Source organism: Schistocerca cancellata, chromosome 7 (assembly GCF_023864275.1).
Source record: "Schistocerca cancellata isolate TAMUIC-IGC-003103 chromosome 7, iqSchCanc2.1, whole genome shotgun sequence".
In the NCBI taxonomy this organism is placed as follows: Eukaryota; Metazoa; Arthropoda; class Insecta; order Orthoptera; family Acrididae; genus Schistocerca; species Schistocerca cancellata.
The window spans coordinates 250112267-250134386 of NC_064632.1; the positions used below are offsets into that span (position 1 = coordinate 250112267).

At 40.3% G+C, this 22120-nt stretch overlaps 1 protein-coding gene across 1 annotated transcript in view; it reads right to left on the reverse strand.

The window, feature by feature from the left end:
• The window catches only part of LOC126092158 (UDP-galactose transporter senju), an 85608-nt gene extending 64238 nt beyond the window's left edge, over positions 1-21370 (reverse strand). Inside the window, exon 1 of the mRNA XM_049907628.1 lies at positions 21042-21370. Coding sequence (XP_049763585.1) covers positions 21042-21132 — 91 coding nt within the window. The 5' untranslated portion in view covers positions 21133-21370. The remainder of the gene's footprint in view (positions 1-21041) is intronic.
• Positions 21371-22120: the final 750 nt, after the last annotated feature.

A 22120-nucleotide genomic window follows, 5' to 3' on the forward strand; every position in this document is an offset into this window, starting at 1 on the left:
ATCCAACATTAGACGGCTGGATGAGAGTTTGACTACAAGCCTCCAGAATGTGAGTCTAAATCTGGGAGATACGGGGACAACTACACTGTCATAGCTACAGCGATAGATAGCACATCACCTACAGTGTGTAAGCACTGGAAAGAAGTAGAATAATTCCATGCCAGGAACATCAGACTTATCAGTCGTTGAGCATTCTAGTAGAGCATTAATTTTATTTACTTTATTTTTGTCCATAGATCATATTTTATAATAGAAAATCCCAGATGGAACGCAACAATATTATGAAAGGGATGATTGCTACTCACCACAAAGCGGAGATGCTGAGTTTCAGATAGACGCAACAAAAAGACTGTCAGAAAATGAGCTTTCAGCCAACAAGGCCTTCTTCAGAGATTTAAAAAAACCACACACGCAAATGCAACTCACACACACATGGCCGCAGTCTCTGGCTGCTGATGCCACATTGCAAGTAGCACTACATAATGAGAGGCACAACTGGGTGGTGGGGAGGCAGGGGAGGGGAGGGGAATGATAGTGGGGTAGGGGTGGGGGACAGTAAAGTGCTGCCATGGTAGTATACAAAGACAAGGTGGACAGAGGGTAGGGCAGCAAGGGGTAGTCGGAAGGTTAGACAGAGTGCGGGGAAGGCTTAGCACAAAAGGAGAGGGATAAAAAGACTGTGGTTGCGTTGGTGGAACAGAGGACTGTGTAGTGCTCAAATGGGAACAGGGAAAGGGCTAGAGTGTAAAGACAAAAATTGACAAAAGTTGAGGCCAGGAAGGTTACGCGACCATAGGATATATTGCAGAAAGCAACTCAGAAAAGCTGCTGTTGGTGGGAAGGATCTGGCACAGCATGTGAAGCAGTCATTGAAATGAACACTGTGTTGGGCAGCGTGCTCAGCAATGGGGTAGTCCACTTGTTTCTTGGCCACAGATTGTCAAAGGCCATTCATGTGAACAGACAGCTTCTTGGTTGTCATGCCAACATAGAATGCAGCACAGTGAATCCAGCTGAGCTTGTAGATCACATGACTGGTTTCACAGGCAGCCCTTCTTCTGAAGGTATATGCGACACTTGTGACTGCACTGGATGTAGCTTACAGGGATATGAACCATAAGGCAGGAGGTTGGGAGCAGGAGCTGTGTAGGGATGGACGAGGATATTTTGTAGGATCGGTGAGTGGTGGAATACAACAGTGGGAGGGGTGGGAAGGATAGTGGCTACAACATTCCTCACTTCATGGCACAATGACAGGTAGTTGAAACCCTTGTGCAGAATGTGGTCCAGTTGCTCCCAACCAGGCCAGTACTGAGTCATGAAGGGAATGCTCCTCTGGGGTCAGACGGTGAGTGACTGGAAAGATAATACATGGGAGATTTTTTTTATAAGGTTGGGAGGGTAATTATGGTCTGTGAGGGCCTCAATGAGATCATCAGTGTATTTGTAGAGAGACCATTCATCACTACAAATGTGATGGCCATGCAAATAAACAATGTTTTCAGCCTTCAGTTGCAAGGTAATTTTATTCGTTTACCTAGGTTTCGATTCCAGTAATGGAATCTTCTTCAGAACCTATAAATTAAACCACATATGGACATATATTACTCACTAAAATGCATTATCAGTCTAATGATTGAATAATGAAGAAATTGTGATACTTACAACAATGAAATTATTTTGTGAGCCAAACACTGGCCATGTCACAGATTAAAAATTAAAACATTAAAGACGCATAATCATAAGATTATGTCAGTCAAAATTAAAACCATTAGGGCGAACGTAAACGGAGCTGCACCGGCCATAAATCAGGACCACACGTAAGCGGCTCGAAAACTAGGCGTCGTGAGCCGTTACGCGGCGAGGCTCGGCCGCGGCCAAGCGCATGCGCAAGCGCGAGAGACAAACTGTCTCAAAATTACTTAGAGCAAATGTAACTGAAAGCTGTCTTACAATTGGACATACCTATCTATTGGTATAGCAACATTAAACAATTTACCTGAGAACAAACTACAAAGCCAAGGTATAAATTATTTTTTTTTTTTTTTAATATTATAGTAAGAGGGGGTAGCCCTGCTACAGTAACTAACAATTAGTGTCAAAACCATGCGTGCTCACGACGCCTAGTTTTCGAGCCGCTTACGTGTGGTCCTGATTTATGGCCGGCGCAGCTCCGTCTACGTTCGCCCTAATGGTTTTAATTTTGACTGACATAATCTTATGATTATGCGTCTTTAATGTTTTAATTTTTAATCTGTGACATGGCCAGTGTTTGGCTCACAAAATAATTTCATTGTTGTAAGTATCACAATTTCTTCATTATTCAATCATTAGACTGATAATGCATTTTAGTGAGTAATATATGTCCATATGTGGTTTAATTTATAGGTTCTGAAGAAGATTCCATTACTGGAATCGAAACCTAGGTAAACGAATAAAATTACCTTGCAACTGAAGGCTGAAAACATTGTTTATTTGCTGTACATTTCACAGTTGCTGACACGCTGCAATATGTTAAAGTGATGGCCATGGTTTGCTAGGTTGTATGGAAGGTACTTCTAGGCATGGAATGGGTGGCTGTTGTCGAAGTGGAGCTGATGGCTAATAGGTTTGATATGGACAGAGGTACTGATATAGCCATCTTTTAGGTGGAGGGCACCATTGAGGAAGGTGGCTTTTTGAGTTGAATAGGACCATGTGAGGCGAATCGTAGAGAAGGTGTTGAGGTCCTGGAGGAATATGGATAGGGGGTCCTCACCCTCGATCCAGATCGTGATGATGTCCCCAATGAATCTGAACCAGGTGAGGGGTTTCAGATTTTGGGTGTTTAGGAATGATTCCTTCAAGAGAGCCCATGAATAGGTTGACATAGGATGGTGCAATGCGAATGCCCACAGCCGTACCCCAGATTTGTTTGTAGGTAATGCTTTCACAGGAGAACTACCTGTATTTACTCGAATCTAAGCCGCACTTTTTTCCGGTTTTTGTAATCCAAAAAACCACCTGCGGCTTAGAATCGAGTGCAAAGCAAGTGGAAGTTCTCAAAAATGTTGGTAGGTGCCGCCACAACTAACTTCTGCCGTCGAATATATGTAGCGCTACACAAGCATGCTTTGTAGGCACAAAGATAAATACTGGCGCCAAAACCTCTGCGTCAGTAAATAAATTTAAAAAAAGTGGAAGACCAGCTTTTTTTCTCCGCCCCGAGTTTCGACCACTGCATTTTCATTTTCATACATTATCCAACGAAGTAAATACAAATTCCGTATTGTTCATCTTTGAATGTAGCAGAATTCCAATGTACTACGAAAATCCGACTGGCAAGACTGTTTGGGATGTTTGTCAATATGGCCAACTCTACATTCTGAATTTTTTCCTACCCGTGAGAAAAGATGGTTGCTAATAAATAAGAACCTGATGAAATATGAATCACATACAGTATTCTCTTCACCACAAGAATAACACGAATACAAACATTTTGCCATGTATTCTTTCGTGTTTGCTGCTATCTCATTTAAATCCTGTCTGCCTAATAAACTACGAAACTAGGGTGAGACAACAGCAAACGCAGAAGAATATATGTATCATTTCATGTTTATATTTGTATTATTCTTATGCCTAATAGTGATACAGTCAGAAATGAAGCACGGCAATTGACTAGATTTTTAAATCTAAGATGACTCTAATTTCAGTGCAGAATGTAATGTACTAAAGAGGCATCTGCAAAGATTTTCAAAGAAAAATCTTCACTAAACTCTCGTTCAGAACATCCTCTATCATACGCTGTCTGTTATTTGGTTCTTGTAGATCATTATCGAAGAATGCAGCAGTGTAAGTAACAACAAATAGCAGTCTCTTGCCATTGTTTCATTAATGAAACGATTCCTCTCTCTCTTTTTTTTTTAATTTAAGCGGCGGTAGCGCGCACAAAAGCAAGCCATGCCGCGAGCGGCGACAGGCCGTAAACACGCACTATTAGAATGCGACGAACAATGCATGACACAGTACAGTAATGTATTTTCAGCTTACAGGGACGTAAACACCTATAACAAAGAAAACGGCACTTATCAGATCAAAGCAAAATAAGCAATCGATTCAAACCAGACAAAGCACGTGAAAAAGGAAGGGTACCCGTATAGATACGGATGGAGCACCTGACGCATAGCAATGGCTACCTGGTAAAGCTTAACTGCTAAGCTTATGACTCGAACCAAACTACTGTAGGAATGTGGTTGTAGGTTCGGTATCCGTCGGGCATTGGGAAAAGTAGTGCTAAATAGCAGTACAGCCATGGGCATTAGGAATGTTAGTGTAAAGGGAGGTGGCATCAATAGTGACGAGCAGGGCACCACATGGTAAAGGAACAAGAACTGCGAAGAGTCGGTGCAGGAAATCATTGGTATCTTTTACATACGAGGATAGGTAGCAGGTAATAGGCTCAAGCTTTTAGGTGGTGGATTGCAGTTCTTTCAGTGGATGTAAGGTTAGTTTGCATATTGAAGGGTTTGGGGAATGATGGTGAGGCAAGGTTTGAGGTTAAGAAGATTCTGAAACTGTTAGTGAGGGGGGAGGGGGAGTGATTTGGGGGCAGTGGGGGTGGATGGAGGAGTGAACTGAGTCATGAGGGTTCAACATTATTTATCTTTGGTTGAATCTGATTGGTAGGGTTGGTGGTGATAAAGTGTTTCCACTGTAGGGACAGGGAGTGATTTCCTCCAAAAGCCTTAGCCTTGCAAAAGTCTTTGTCCTTTCCAGATTCCTCACCTTTTGGCCCACTCCCAAATTAAATCATGCAGAATTAGTTAAAGACCTTCTCTCCTTCTTCCAGTCCCTACAGTGGAAACACTTTTTCGCCACCAGCCCTGCCACTCAGATTCAACCAAAGACCATTGTTGGACCCAGCATGACTCAGTTCACTCCTCCATCCACCCTAATATCCACTCCCACTGCGCCCAAATAACGACCCCCCCCCCCCCACTAACAGTTTCAGAATCTTCTTAACCTCAAACCTTGTCTCGCCTTCATTCCCCAAACCCCTCAACATGCAAACTAACCTTACATTCAGAGAAAGAACCCAATCCACCACCTAAAACTGATTCGAACATTATAATCCTGCCTACTGACAAAGGCTCCACCACTTTCATTTTGAACCGCAAGAATTACCTGGTGGAAGGACTCTGAAAACTGTTGGCTTCATACACCTACAAACTCTGTCACAGTGATGTCATGGCAGAAATCCAGCAGGATCTCCAGCCGCTCTTCAAATCCTTAGTTCCATCCCAGAACTTCTCCCCAGAGTCCATCTCTCTGCCACCCCCCACCACTTCCCGCACTCCTACCCTCTACATGCTTCCTGAAGTCCATAAACCGAACCACCCAGGACACACCATTGTGGCTGGTTACTGTGCCCACACTGAGAGGATCTCTGCTCTCATAGACCAACACCTTCAGCTGATTACCCACAACCTACCATCCAATGTAAAAGACATCAAACATATCCTTCACTGACTCTCGACAGTTTTTGTCCCTTTACAACACAGTGCCCTGCTCATCACTATTGATGCCACCTCCCTTTGCACTAAGATCCCTAATGCTCATGGCTGTATCACTATTTAACACTACCTTTCCCAACACCCGACAAATACTGAACCTACAACCTCATTCCTAGTTGCCATGACCAACTATATCCTCACCCACAATTACTTCTCCTTTGAAGGCATTACCTACAAACAAATCTGGAGTACAGCTGTGGGCATTTGCACTGCACCATCCTATGTCAACCTATTCATGGGCCCTCTGGAGGAATCCTTCCTAAACACCCAAAATCTCAAACCCCTCACCTGGTTCAGATTCAGTGGTGACATCTTTGCTATCTGGAGCGAAGGTAAAGACACCCTAACCACATTCCTCCAGAACCTCAACACCTTCTCTCCCATTCGCCTCACCTGGTCCTATTCAACCCAAAAAGCCACCTTCCTAAATGTTGCCCACCACCTAAAAGGTGGCTACATCAGTACCTCTGTCCATATCAAACCTACCAACCACCAGCAATAGCTCAACTTCGACAACAGCCACCATTCCATACCAAGAAGTGCCTTCCATACAGCCTAGCAACCTGTGACAGTCACATCAGTAGTGACAAGCGGTCCCTCTCCAAATACACTGAGGATCTCACTGAGGCCTTCACTGACCATAATTACCTTCCCAACCTTGTACAAAAACAAATCTTCCATGCCGTATCTCTCTAGTCACCCACCACCTCCCTAAGTCCCACCGTCTGGCCATGGAAGAGCATTCCTCTCATGATTCAGTACCATCCACGATTGGAGCAACTGAATCACATTCTCTGTTAGGGTTTCGACTACTTCTCCTCGTGCCCTAAAATGAAGAACGTCCTACTCACTATGCTTCTCACCTCTCCCACAGTGGTATTCTGCCGCCCACCAAACTTACAAAATATCCTCGTCCATCCCTACACTGCTCCTGCTCCCAACCCCTGCCTTATGGACCAGATCCCTGTAACAGACCTAGATGCAAGACCTGTCACGTATATCCTTGCACCACCACCTACTCCAGTACAGTCACAAGTGTCACCTACCCCATCAAAAGAAGGGCTACCTTTGAAACCAGTCATGTGATCTACAAGCTCAGCTGCAACCACTGTGCTGCATTCTGTGTTGGCATGACAACCAATAAGCTGTATGCCCGCATGAATGGCCACCAACAAACTGTGGCCAAGAAGCAGCTGGATCACCCCATTGCTGAGCACACCAGCCAACACAATGTTCTTCATTTCAATGACTGCTTCACACCCTGTGCCAGATCCTTCCCACCAACAGCAGCTTTTCAGAATTGCTCCCTGGAATATAACCTCTGCTCCCCTAACCCTCCTGGTTTCAACCTTTGTTAGTCTTTGTCCCTACCCTCTAGCACCATCCCTGTTCCCATTCGAGCACTATGCAATCCTCTATTCCACATATGGACCCATAGTCTTTTCACCTCTCTCCTTTTGCACTAAGCCTCCCCTGCTCTGTGTCTAACTCCCTTACTGCCCGTAGCTGCACTATCCTCTGTTCATGTCTTCCCTGTATGCTCCCACAGCAGCACTTAACCATCACCCACCATTGTCCCTCTATTCTTCCTCCTTCCCTCTCCAGCCTCCTCCCTACCCCCACCACATGGCTGTGTCCCCATTATGCGCTGCTGCCTGAAGTGTGGCCTCAGCAGCCAGAGGGTACTGTCGTGCATGTGAGCTGTTTTTTTTTTGTGCATGTGTGTGTGACACACATGATGTTTCAAGTTTTATGCAGGATAAAAAGAACTGCTTACAAATTTATCACTGACACAAAAAATCTTTTTTATGTAAGCTAAAATTACCAGTGGGCTAAATACTTAACCACATGTCTTCACCAACAGTTGAAAAGTATAATGGAATCCAATGTGAACAATAAATATAAAAAAAAATGATATCTTAAGTATTAGAAGCAAAAGTCATACATTGGTTATTATAAGAAAAGAGTACAGGATAAAGAAATAAGGAAGTAGAGACAATTATAGTTAATAATACAAGCATCAGAGACAAGGCCCAAGCTAGACAAGGGTGGGGAAATAAATCAGCAACAGCTATGCTTTAGGAAACCACAAAACACCTAAATTTATATGGCCTGAGATGGAATTACACCGCGCTATTTCTGTATACGAGTAAAGTGTCTTAACTACTGAGCCACTTTTACAGTCACAGGTAAAGGTAAATTATAAATATGCAAGTAATGTACAGAGATACATACAGACATCACACATACGTGACAGGGGAGGGAAGCTATTATGAATGGTATCATGCTGTGGAAACATATTAGCATCTGCATAGTCTTTGTTTATTCTCTCTCTCTCTCTCTCTCTCTCTCTCTCTCTCTCTCTCTCTCTCTCTCCCCCCCCCCCCCCTGCCGTGTGTGTGTGTGTGTGTGTGTGTGTGTGGTTATAATCACCAGTGATTCTGAGAAAAGTTTACATCATATGCTTTTATTTTTTTCAGAACCTTTCAAGAAATAACATTTCTCAAAATTTTTGCCAAGTCCCAATTTTTGCTACATATTCTTATATTGTTTCATTAGATATATTGCACCATTTGGGAGCTTCCTTAATGGTTTGGTTATACCAAAGCAAATTCTTTACTACTACTCCAGAATTAGTAAAACGCTACCAAATCATTTGAATGACCATTATGCTTTTTATATTTATTGACGCATAAATCATGTCAATTGCATAAATAAGGGGTGAGGTTCAAATAAACATTAATATGTGTGGACAATGAAAAAAATATTTGCTAAGGACCAGAAAACACATGTTAAGGGGAATCATGAACTAGCTTCAAGTGCTCATATCTCAACTATCACATACAGAGAATACAAAGGCTCAACAAGAAGTAGTACCTGCTGTTGAGTGAAGATTTGGTCACTTGAGCTGGTCATTGCTAAATAGGAATATAATATGTGGTGCTCACCCACAATCAGCTTGTGGACATCTGTTTAAGGAGACGGGCATTTTGACCACTGCTTCACAGCATATGTATTCCATCATGAAGTTTACTACAAGTAATCCATTGAAGTTCAAAAGAACAATAATGCACATAGTTACAATACCAGAAGAAAAAAAAAACACTCATTACTCCACATTAAGGTTGCTCTTAGCATGAAAAGGAGTGCACAATGCTGCAACCAAAATTTTTGCACTCTACTCATGTAAGGTGTCTTGACAGATAGCAATGTAGACTTTGAAAACAGAGAGAGCTTTTCCTTGACAGCTCCTTCTATTCCTTAGAATAATTTCTATTACTGTAACATGTAGCTGATGGTGGGTAGGAATTACTAAGTTACATATGTATATTTAGAGACAATGGTCAGCAAGGAGTGATATCTAAAAAATTAATTTGTTATTTTTTGTTATTTGAATGTAAACTAACTTGTTCCATATATCATTATGATTTATCATGCAAATGATCTATAGTGCATAAGAGTAACTAACTAACAGCGTAACTGCTAAAGAAGGAGAAAGGCTTCAAAGACTACTGTTATCCGATATGATGGTTACGGCTGACACCATCAATTTGTCACACATATTTGATGGTTATCAATAACTCAATTATCAACTTTTTACAGAAATCAGTACCGAATATTTCAATCTGTCAAGAAATAGTCTGAAGAATTATCATTTTTTAGCATCCATATGATTTTTGTAATGTCTTTAGTCATATCTGAGCATTTTGATTGTGACTCTTTGTAGGATTTATATAGTCAACTCACACAGATCCGCACCCGAAATTGTGGCGCACAGTTGAAAGGTGCGCCACAGAAGTTGGTAGACGCAGCTAGAAGTTCGACAATCATCACAGGCCACCACTCATGGATTTACAAGCAGCCTCTCCTCTGTGCACTCTACTGTCCGGCTGACAGTTGTTGGTATAATCCATATCACTTCAGGCAGGGGGGTTACCTCCATAGTCTTGGTTAGATATTTTGTTTGAGTTTGTTTATATTTGAAAGATAATTGTTTTAAGATTGCACTGGTATCTGTTTGCACACACCTGTCAAAGTTCTTTTACTGACGCCCTTTGAATTATTTTTATAATTTACACAAAAAAAATTTTTTTTTCAAAAATGCCAATCCAGAAAAGTTAGTTTTTTCTGTTGATTAAAACCATGTAGTAATATAGTCTCTGTAAAGGAGAGCTTCCACTTTTAAGTTGGACAGGTTTAATTTTAATTTTCAAGGGTAATGTGTGTCTTCACTGGAGTTCTTTCTAACTAATTTCTTTGTTACAATGTTTATTTCTATTATCTTTGTTGCAGTTATTTCTTACACTTTATTGTAGTTCCTTGTCATTTCTATGTCGTGGTTGTTCATTGCAGGTTTCTGTATTGTAGTTGTTCAGTGCTAATTTTTCTACTGAAGAGGCTTCTAAGAAATCTGAGACCATCCAGTGAGCTCTGTGTTTTCATGAGGCATTTGCAAGTTGACACAGTTGCAATGTGTTTCATGAAAAGGACTGTTTGAAATGTCTTCTGACTGGGGCCACAAGAGAGTGAGGTGTACTGACTACTTGCATATCCATAAAAAGAGAGATACGTAAGACAAACATAAAAAAAAACAGACTTTGTTCAGGTTGGGGATAAGTGTTCTCATTTGAAGACTGTTTCAAACTGAAGATGTTTCCACTGATGACTTTTTGTGTTCTAAATGTTTTGACAGAATAACAATAATGATAGTATCTGAACAAGGTGAAGCCTCCCATTTGCATTAATAGAGGAAGAATTAAATACCCTGAATCAGTCAACTACAGAGGTAGGTGTTAGTCCTATTAAGAAACAGTGGTCAGTGAAGTCAAGACACACACTCTAGGATCAAGAAAGTGCAGATAAAATACTAAAGCTATGGATGAATACACAACCACAAAACTGACCACACTCTTCAAAGTAGAAATTCCACCTTCAGAAGAAAACGAACCAATGCAGTCTTGCACCTCTTGTCAGGAATTTTTCACAAATATCAATCAGCCTTTGAATATTGTGCACCCTACAGTGAAAAGGTACAAGTTTCGACTATTATTCCAAAGACATTTTCAAAGAAAACAATTTTGAACCACATTCCATCAGTATCAAAGCACAGGATAGACAAATCAAGAAATGTGAGGTCTGTAAAAGGAGTCTTTGGATGACCAGATCCCTATTATGGTCATCCTGTAGAAGCAGCTCAAGTTCAAATAGCGCAGTCATTTTATCTGGAAGATAAATGGGACTGTTCTCACCACAATGCCAACAATAAAGACATTATAACTGTAACAGTTGAAGGTCAAAAAGTTGTGTAAGTGAAGAGGTGCATGACTTGCAGAATTAAAGAAACTTTTGCAATTTATGAGAGCAGCTATACAACTTCACATATTGGAAGATCAAAATTTTATGCACTATGACCTAAGTGGGTAGTTCTACACCCACCTAGAGATATCTAGTTATGTGTGTACTGCACGAATTTTGAACTTTGTGTGGTAACTTTGAGAATTTACTGGAGCATGTGACATATGACACCTTGGTTGGGCATGTGAAGTCATTAGTAGTCTGTGGCGTAAAGCGAGAGACGTGTTTGTTTCAAGAATGTGGTGACTGCCCTGGAAAGGGAGAACTGTCTTTGCAGACACTTGGCCTGGAAGACGTAGCAGATAACTCTGCAGCAATTACATACATGACATGAGTGGAAAATAGACTAATCGAGAAAACTGTTGCCTTTAACAGTTTCATTGATGAACTTGGTAAATGGTCAGTGAAAGCTGTAACACACCAGCATCTGAAGTAATTGCAACAACAACACATTGCAGAAGTGAAAGTGTGTGTACAGGCTGAAGAACTATGTTCAGTGCTTTACTGTGATTTTGCTGACAAATGGTCTGTAATTTCAGTTTTTGCAGGAGTGATATATTTTCAAAACAAGACCACAAGTGTTGCAGTTATAAGTGATGGCGCAGGACATGACTTAGCAAATGCTTCACTAGCAATGCGCAAAATTCTTCAACTGCAAACAGGGGCAAAGAAGATGATCATTACTTCTGATTGTGCTCCTAGTCATTTTAAAAATCGTTACCAGCTGTTTGAATTGAGTAAGTCACTTGTGTCAACTGACTGGGTATACAAAGCTACTGGTCATGGGAAGGGGCCTTGTGATGGTGTAGGAGGCCTGCTGAAGCCCCATGTTACATCTTTCCAGACCAAATACAGCTGTGATTCGAAATGCCGAGAATTTTACTAGAGTCGTGAAATCTTACACATACACAGCACTCATTCTTTTGTCCAAAGAGGAAATTGAAGAATTCTACGAGCAGAAAAAAGAAGAATGGTCCAAACAAACTACTCCTGTGAAAGGAATTCAGAAGCCACATTTTTGGACTCAAAGTGATGGGCTTACTCATATTGCATGCACTTTAAAGAGCAAGAAAGAAGAAATTTCGTTCTTTCAGCCAACACCTCAGAAACAGCAGGATAATATTCAGATTCACAACCTGAGAAGGGGGATGTTTATGGCATGTGTGTATGACTGTGACTACTGAATTGCAGAGATTATAGACACCAGTTATGAGTTAAACAAAATTGTAGTGAACTTTATGTTAACACATGGACCAACTGCTGGATATAGGTTTCCAGCTGAAGGACAGCAACAACGCCATCAGTGCTCACTTCCTGTTCACAATGTTTTGAAGATTGTAAGTGCTCCAGTTCCTAATGGTTCAACAGGAAGGCATCATTCTACAGGGTGATCAAAAAGTCAGTATAAATTTGAAAACTGAATAAATCACGGAATAATGTAGATACAGAGGTACAAATTGACACACATGCTTGGAATGACATAGGGTTTTATTAGAACCACAAAAATACAAAAGTTCAAAAAATGTCCGACAGACATCTGACCAGAATAGCAATAATTAGCATAACTAAGTAAGACAAAGCAAAGATGATGTTCTTTACAGGAAATGCTCAATATGTCCACCATCATTCCTAAACAATAGCTGCAGTCGAAAAATAATGTTGTGAACAGTACTGTAAAGCATGTCCGGAGTTATGGTGAGGCATTGGCGTTGGATGTTGTCTTTCAGCATCCCTGAAGATGTTGGTCGATCACGATACACTTGCGCCTTCCGGTAACCCAAAAGCCAATAATCGCACCGACTGAAGTCTGGGGACCTGGGAGGCCAAGCAAGACGAAAGTGACAGCTGAGCACACCATCGTCACAAAACGACGCGCGCAAGAGATCTTTCACGCATCTAGCAATATGGGGTGGTTCTAATAAAACCCCATGTCATTCCAAGCACGTGTGTCAATTTTTACCTCTCTATCTACATTATTCCATGATTCATCAAGTTCTCAAATTTATACTGACTTTTTGATCACCTGGTATATCAAAGGAAGATACTGAAGCAGTAGAAGACATTTTTAGTTAGTTTAGTGGCTAATTTCTGTACAAAGCGGAGTGCATGGAAGTTGTATAAATTGAAACATCTCAGTCTTTGGGTCTTTCACTTGCATTTTGGAACCATTTAAAATGCTTGAAAAATGAGTCCCTTCCTCATCTTTCAAAACTAAAATTATGTTAAATGTATTGATTTTTATGAGCCTGTTATGTGATGATGTGGTAATAAAACAGGTTCTATGAATGGTAAAAATTTCAATTGTTTATAAAACCTGTCCAACCTAAAGGTGGAAGCTCTCCTTTTCAGGGAATGTAGAACTCTATGGTACTAATAAAAAAAAAATCCAAATTTTAGGGATTTGCATTTTTGAAAAAAAAAAATTTCCATAAGTTGTAAAAAAAGTTCAGAACACTATAGTAAAAGAACTTTGACAGATACGTCCACGTTGAGGATTTGTTTGTGATCACAAAGCAATTATCTTAAAAAAAGAAAATAATAAAGAAAAGCCACTGTTCCAGAGATACAAGATTTTAAAATTTTTTCCAAAATTCGCATCTTCGAAATGGTATGCACAGTGTCATCTTTGGCAGGTTTTAGCTCGGAGCAGAAACTGTTTTGGAGAAAACAAAATATACGTGTTCCTTACTGAGACCTTCATTTTAAGATAGGCTAAATTCAATAACATCCAAGACTATGAAGGTAACTCCCTGCCTGAAGTGATACGGATTATGCCAACAACTGTCAGCCGGACATTAGAATGCACAGAGGAGAGGCTGCTTGTAAATCAATATGCGGCAGCCTCTGATAAGGCCTGCCTGAATTGATATGGACTATGCCTTTTAGAGACGGGCCCAGCCAGCTCTAACTCAGTTACATGTTTACCTCTACCCATATGTGTTATCAGATTGTTACTGTGAGCCACTTCGTGGCTAGCGTACCCATTATAATAAACCGTTCTTAAGACTTAATAAAGCTTTTTGTGTCAATTATCAAGTGGTGTTCTCTTCTTACAAGAGGCAAAGAAATTTTGGTCATATGTAAAGGCTGTTAATGGCACCAAACAGGCACTCATGGATGAGACAGGAACTGAAACGGAGAGTAGAAAAGCAAAGGCAGAAATGCTTATCTGTTTCCAAATGTTCCTTTTCAAAGGAAAACCCAGGTGTATTACTGCAATTTAATTCTCATACCACTGAAAAGATTAGTGAAATAAATGTTAGTGCCAGTGTCACTGAGGAACAGCTGAAACCATTAAAACTGAACAAAGTCTCAACATCCATTTGTTGTAGAGACCTAGAACATATTCTGAGCTCAAATATAATGAGGTGGCTTGAACATAATGACCCCCTCCATGCCAACCAGCATGGATTTCAAAAACATGGATCATGTGATACCCAACTTGGACTTTTCTTATGGGACATCCTGAAAGTTACGGATCAAGGCAGTCAGGTAGACGCAATATTTTTGGAGTTCCGGAAAGCATTTGATTCAGTACTACCCCTACGCTTATTATCAAAATTATCATCATATGAGGTATCGGAAGAAATATGTGCCACAACTGAGGATTTCTTGGTAGGGAGGATGCAGCATGTTGTCTCAAATGGAGAGTCATTGACAGATGTAGAAGCAACTTCGGCTGTGCCCCAGGGAAGTGTGTTGCTTCCCTTGATATTCTAATTGTATATTAATGACCTCGCAGACAATATTAATAGTGACTTAAGAATTTACTCAGATGATTCAGTTACCTACAATGAAGCACAATCTAAATGAAACTGTACAAATATCCACTCTGACCTCGATAAGATTTCAAAGTGGTGCTATGGTTGGCAGCTTGCTTTAAATGTTCGAAAATGTAAAATTGTGCACATAGTATACTACGAATACAATATTAGTGAGTCACAACTGGAATCTGTAAACTCATATAAATACTTGGGTGTAACACTTAATAGGGACATGGAGTGGAATGATCACAGAGGCTCAGTCATGGGTAAAGCAAGTATCAGACTTTAGTTTATTGGAGGAAACTACAGAAACACAATCATTTTACGAAATAGTTTGCTTATATAAGGATTGGAACTTAAATAGTGGCTACTATATATTCACAACTGATACAAAAGAGTTACCTGTTTGCACCTGTTCTGTCCTTCAAAGTAGTCACCAGTGTTGTGTAGAACCCATTGCCAGCGATGTACAAAGCGTAGTATACCATTAGCAGAGCCTGTTGTGTTGATGGTGCGAATGGAGTGGTCTAAATATTTGGTGATTCTTGTGTACGATTGTGATGGTGTTATCCAAACGCTTTATGTTCCTCCACGGCAGACCGACAGTGCACAGTATTACTGTTCGTTTTTGGAGCATCACCTGTGACCAGGTTTGCAGAAGAAGCGGCGACACTTTCTGTGCAACCCACCCATCATTTTGCACAACAATGTGTGGGCACATACAGCACAAGCTGTGGCTGCTCTGTTCAGTCGATGGGACTGGGAAGTACTGTACCATCCACCCCGGACTTAGTCCTTGCGACTTTGATTTGATTCTGAAGGTGAAGGAACCACTTTGTGGCATTCGCTTCAGAACTGTTCCAGAGATTTGACAGGCAGTAGACCACTCCATTCGCACCATCAACAGAACAGGCTCTGCTAACAGTATACTACGCCTTCCACACTGTTGGAAATGGGTTCTACACAACGCTGGTGATACTTTGAAGGACAGTAACAGGTGCAAACATGTAACTCTTTTGTATCGGTTGTGACTAAATAGTTGCCACTATTTAAGTTCCAACCCTCGTAAATCACTTGTGCAACCTATCCTAGAGTATTACTCAAGAGCGTGTGATCCGTACCAAATAGGACTAGCAGGAGGATATTAAACTTACACAGGGAAGGGTAGCATGAATGGTTACATGTTTGTTTGACCCACAGGAGAGTGTACTGAGATGTTGAAAAAATGGAACTACAGGCTCCTGAAGATAGACTGAAAATATCCCACGAAAGTCTACAGACAAAGTTTTGAGAACTGGCTTTAAATTATGACTCTAGGAATACACTGCAACCCTCTACATAAAGCTGCCACAGTAATTGTAAGCATATGATTAGACTACTTACAAGAGGCATTTGAATAATCATTTTCCTATGCACTGAATATGTGAATGGAACAGGGAAAAAGTCCTAATAACTGGTACAATGGGATGTACCCTGTACCCTCCACCATGAACTTCACAGTGTTTAGAAAGCATCCAGATTCATGCAAATGAAGATAATTACTACAAAACACATTTCTCAACTTGCACGTTTTATGGGGGGTGGGAGGACACTACCGCACACTGTTTGGTGAGTTGTTACCTTTACTTGTAAATCATGTATTTTGTGTGCTTAGACAAAGTTTTTGGGCTGTTTCGTCTGAATTACAAACATGTATATTGGTTAAAAGCCAGTTTGATGCAGAATCAAGTGTTTTCCCAGTAATATCATTAAGAGTCGGAATGTTGCAATCTGAAGTAGGCCTAGGTAACTACTATGGTCAAATAAAGTAGCCTATAACTTTCTTAAAAAACGTGCCTAGGCACGTCAGTCCACAACAGCTCCCGAGCCGGCACAGTGCGACAGCATATTTGGTAGCTATGGGACGACCATCAACTTGTGTCAACAAATTCAATGTAAGACGAGGACCCAAAGTCCAATATACTTTTAATTCTGTTGTACTCTATGGACTTCCCTACTATTTGTGATCATATTTTGTCTTTTTAGTCCGTTTAATTTCATGACATAGACTTTAAAACCTGATGATGAGAGCATTGTCTCTTGAAACGCGTTGTTAAAATATATGTATAAGAATCGCGGTTGAATGCTAACAGTGATAATCAGTATAACGACAACTGCTAACTTGACTCCATAATGGATTATATTAAAACAACATAGCATTCTTAACAGAATAAAATCAACAGACAGAAACACCCCAACCATTGCTGTTTAGAATCTGCTTAAATAATCTACTGAATAATGTCAGAAGTTCTGTGAGGCTGCATGCAGATAATGCTGTTGTCAACAGGGAAGTTGCAATGGCAAAACACTATATCAAAATGGAGGATGACCTGCACATGATCAATGATCAATGTAGAGATTGGCACTGAATGTAAATAAATGGAACATTATTGTATGTAAATCAGATAGAGATACCTATGTGTTCAAATACATTATGGGTATTAAAATCACCAGAAATGGTAACAATCACAAATACCTAGGAGTAAGCAGATAGGACCTGGACAAACTGGAAGAGTCATTGATTGTGAGAGTTTCAAAAGGAGCATAGACAACATCTGATTGAAACTGGAGAAATGCTGAAGACAGAAGATGAAATAGGCAAAAAGAAAAGGCCCAGGAGAAATCTTTGGGTAACACACAAGAAACCAAATTTAACAGACAAATGGAGAAAATACAAAAATGCAGCACACTAATGGAAATATGGTACAGAAGCTTAAAAATTGTATTGGCAGAAAGAGCAAAATTGCTAAACAGTATGGGCAGAGGACAAATGCAAGACTATAGAAGCATGCATGACTACAGGAAAGAAAGGGTCTATCTATGGGAAAACAAAAGGCATTTGGAAGAAAGAGAACCAGTTATATATACGTCAAGAGCTCAGATAGCAAGCATGTACTACACAAAGAAGGGATGGCTGAAAGCAGGACGGAAAAAAAGTAGGCATATACAAAGGAAACTATAACTTGAAGGCAAATGTTACAGAAAGGGACAAGGAAGCAGATGACAATGATTATATGGGAGATATAATACTGTGTGAGGAATCTGACACAGCACTGAAATACCCAAGTTGACACAATGATCCTGAAGAAGACAACGACCCTCAAAATTGTCGATATCCTTGTAAGACGTACGCCACAGACGAAACAGAATATTGGGCATTGATTGGAATACACTCACTGAAATTCTGAAGGTAGCATGATAGATACGAAACACACGCCTACCACAATAGTACAAGTCTATAAAATGACTAGCTCCACAGATGATGAAGAGATTGATGAAATGTATGATGAGATAAAAGAAATTACTCAGATAGTGAAGGGAGATGAAAATTTAATAGTCATGGGTGACTGAAATTCGATAGTAGGAAAACGAAGATAAGGAAAGTAGGTGAATATGGAATGGGGGTGAGGAATGAAAGAGGAAGCCGCCTGGTAGAATTTTGCACAGAGCATAACTTAATCATAGCTAACACTTGGCTCAAGAATCATAAAAGAAGGTTGTATACATGGAAGAAGCCTGGAGATACTGACAGGTTTCATATAGATTATATAATAGTCAGACAGAGATTCCGGAACCAGGTTTTAAATTGTAAGACATTTCCAGGGGCAGATGTGGACTCTGACCACAATCTATTGGTTATGAACTGTAGATTAAACCTAAAGAAACTGCAAAAAATTGGGAATGTAAGGAGATGGAACCTGGATAAACTGACAGAACTAGAGGTTGTAGAGAGTTTCAGGGAGAGCATTAGGGAATGATTGACAAGAATGGGTGAAAGAAATACAGTAGAAGAAGAATGGGTAGCTTTGAGAGATGAAATAGTGAAGGCAGCAGAGGATCAAGTAGGCAAAAAAAGAAGAGGGCTAACAGAATTCCTTGTGTAACAGAAGAGATACTGAATTTAATAGATGAAAGGAGAAAATACAAAAATGCAGTAAATGAAGCACGCAAAAATGAATACCAATGTCTCAAAAATGAGATAGACAGGAAGTCCAAAATGGCTAAGCAGGGATGGCTAGAGGACAAATGTAAGGATGTAGAGGCTTATATCACTTGGGGTAAAATAGATACTGCCTACAGGAAAATTAAAGAGACCTCTGGAGAAAAGAGAACCACTTGCATGAATATCAAGAGCTCAGATGGAAACCTAGTTCTAAGCAAAGAAGGGAAAGCAGGAAGGTGGAAGGAGTATATAGAGGGTCTATACAAGGGCGATGTTCTTGAGGGCAATATTATGGAAATGGAAGAGGATGTAGATGAATATGAAATGGGAGATATGATACTGCGTGAAGAGCTCGACAGAGCACTGAAAGAACTGAGTCGAAACAAAGCCCCGGGAGTACACAACATTCCATTAGAACTACTGACAGCCTTGGGAGAGCCAGTCCTGACAAAACTCTACCATCTGGTGAGCAAGATGTATTAGACACGCAAAATACCCTCAGACTTCAAGAAGAATATAATAATTCCAATCCCAAAGAAAGCAGGTGTTGACAGATGTGAAAATTACCGAACTATCAGTTTAATAAGTCACGGCTGCAAAATACTAACGCGAATTCTTTACAGACGAATGGAAAAACTAGTAGAAGCCGACCTTGGGGAAGATCAGTTTGGATTCCGTAGAAATATCGGAACACATGAAGCAATACTAACCCTACGACTTATCTTAGAAGCTCGATTAAGGAAAGGCAAACCCACGTTTCTAGCATTTGTAGACTTAGAGAAAGCTTTTGACAATGTTGACTGGAATACTCTCTTTCAAATTCTGAAGGTGGCAGGGGTAAAATACAGGGAGCGAAAGGCTCTTTACAATTTGTACAGAAACCAGATGGCAGTTATAAGAGTCGAGGGGCATGAAAGGAAAGCAGTGGTTGGGAAGGGAAAGAGGCAGGGTTGTAGCCTCTCCCTGAAGCTATTCAATCTGTATATTGAGCAAGCAGTAAAGGAAACAAAAGAAAAATTTGGAGTAGGAATTAAAATCCACAGAGAAGAAATAAAAACTTTGAGGTTCGCCGATGACACTGTAATTCTGTCAGAGACAGCAAAGGACTTGGACGAGCAGTTGAACGGAATGGACAATGTCTTAAAAGGAGGATATAAGATGAACACCAACAAAAGCAAATCGAGGATAATGGAATGTAGTCGAATTAAGTCGGGTGATGCTGAGGGAACTAGATTAGGAAATGAGACACTTAAAGCAGTAAAGGAGTTTTGCTATTTGGGGAGCAAAATAACTGATGATGGTCGAAGTAGAGAGGATATAAAATGTAGACTGACAATGGTGAGGAAAGCGTTTCTGAAGAAGAGAAATTTGTTAACATTAAGTATAGATTTAAGTGTCAGGAAGTCTTTTCTGAAAGTATTTGTATGGAATGTAGCCACGTACGGGAGTGAAACATGGACAATAAATAGTTTGGGCAACAAGAGAATAGAAGCTTTCGAAATGTGGTGCTACAGAGGAATGTTGAAGATAAGATGGGTAGATCACATAACTAATGAGGAATTATTGAATAGAATTGGGGAGAAGAGTTTGTGGCACAACTTGACTAGTAGAAGGGATCTGTTGGTAGGACATATTCTGACGCATTAAGGGATCACCAATTTAGTATTGGAGGGCAGCGCAGAGGGTAAAAATCGTAGATGGAGATGAAGAGATGAATACACTAAACAGATTCAGAAGGATGTAGGTTGCAGTAGGTACTGGGAGATGAAGAGGCTTGCACAGGATAGAGTAGCATGGAGAGCTGCATCAAACCAGTCTCTGGACTGAAGACCACAACAACAAACAGCATGAATAAAATACAAGGAGCAAATTGTTATTTATAACTTGTACAGGAAGCAGACTGCAGTTCAAGAGTGGAAGGACATGAAAGGGAAACAGTGGTTGAGATGGGAGTGACGCAAAGTTGTAACCTATCACTGGCGTTAATCAATCTGCACATTGAGCAAGCAAAGTAGCAAACTGAAGAAAAATTTGGAGCAGGAATTAAAAGTTCACGGATAAGAAATAAAAAGCTTATGGTTTGTTTGTGACATTGTAAATCTGCCAGAGACAACAAAGAAATTAAGAGGAGCAGTTCAATAGAATGTATACAGTCTTGAAAAAGTAGTAATATGATGGATTTTAACAAAAGATGACACGTTAAGTTGCACACAGGCACAATTAAAAGACATTTACACATAAGCTTTCGGCCACAGCCTTCATTAGAACAAGAGAAACAAACAGCATTCATTCATACAAGCACGCATACCTCACACAAATTACTGCCAGCTTATTCCAGAATGATTTATCTGCAGGTAAAGCATATTTCAAATTGATATTACCACCAACCTTGATTTATAAACAACACCATGTACGCGATGAATATCACTACGCTCCATTTCGTGGGGAACAGTTCATTCCAACTAATTCGCAATGACATTTTTACTAGTTCATCACCTTTACACAAACGTCAATCTAAAGGTAACGGTAGGCACCGGTAAGAGCATTTCGTTAGCCCTGACGTGTTTCACAAGCTCGGTGCTACGGCGTTTAACTACGGAAAGACCTGTATAGGCATTGTTACCACAGAGTCGTAAAGCCAGAGTGTTTCTGACTTCCTGTACGTACGTCACCAATCTGCAACTGACGACTTGCTTCGCTAGCATTTTAACGTTTCCTGGTAACCGGCGAAACCCTTAAACAATACGCTGTCTTCTCATGTTGGGCAACATTAAGTTTACTTTATTTGCTCGGTACACGTAATTAGGCGCACAAAGGGGAGAATAATATACAGGCAGGTTAGGGGGCAAAAAAAAGCTTTTCTTATTTGATGAACGCCATCACTCATATCGGCAAATAATTTAATGTTTATTAAACGTTTAGGCATATGACATATTTATATGGTACAACTATATCTTTGGCTTAATCTTGATAAGGGCTCATCAAAGTTACTATGCCAAGTGTTGCAAAGATAATGCACGCACAGTGCGCCAATGGTAATTGCGCTCGGGACACATTGCCAAGGCTGTAGGAGGACTTTCATTTTTTCCCTAAGAGTGTTATTCCGTAAAGAGGTCAAACGTCTAGATCGAAAAATTATTTACTTTTTATAACAGCCAAACAACAAAAAAATCATACACTGTGCATAAAGGACGATTCAACACTCGTTATCAACAGACTTTACCGTCCGTCAAATGATGGGCGGTTCAGACCAAAAAGGAATATATATATATATGACTGCCAGCTTATTCCAGAATGATTTATCTGCAGGTAAAGCATACACACACACACACACACACACACACACACACACACACACACACACACACATATATATATATATATATATATGTGTGTGTGTGTGTGTGTGTGTGTGTGTGTGTGTGTTGCAGTAAAAAGTTGCAGTGGGCTGGGCGCAGCAGCTCCGC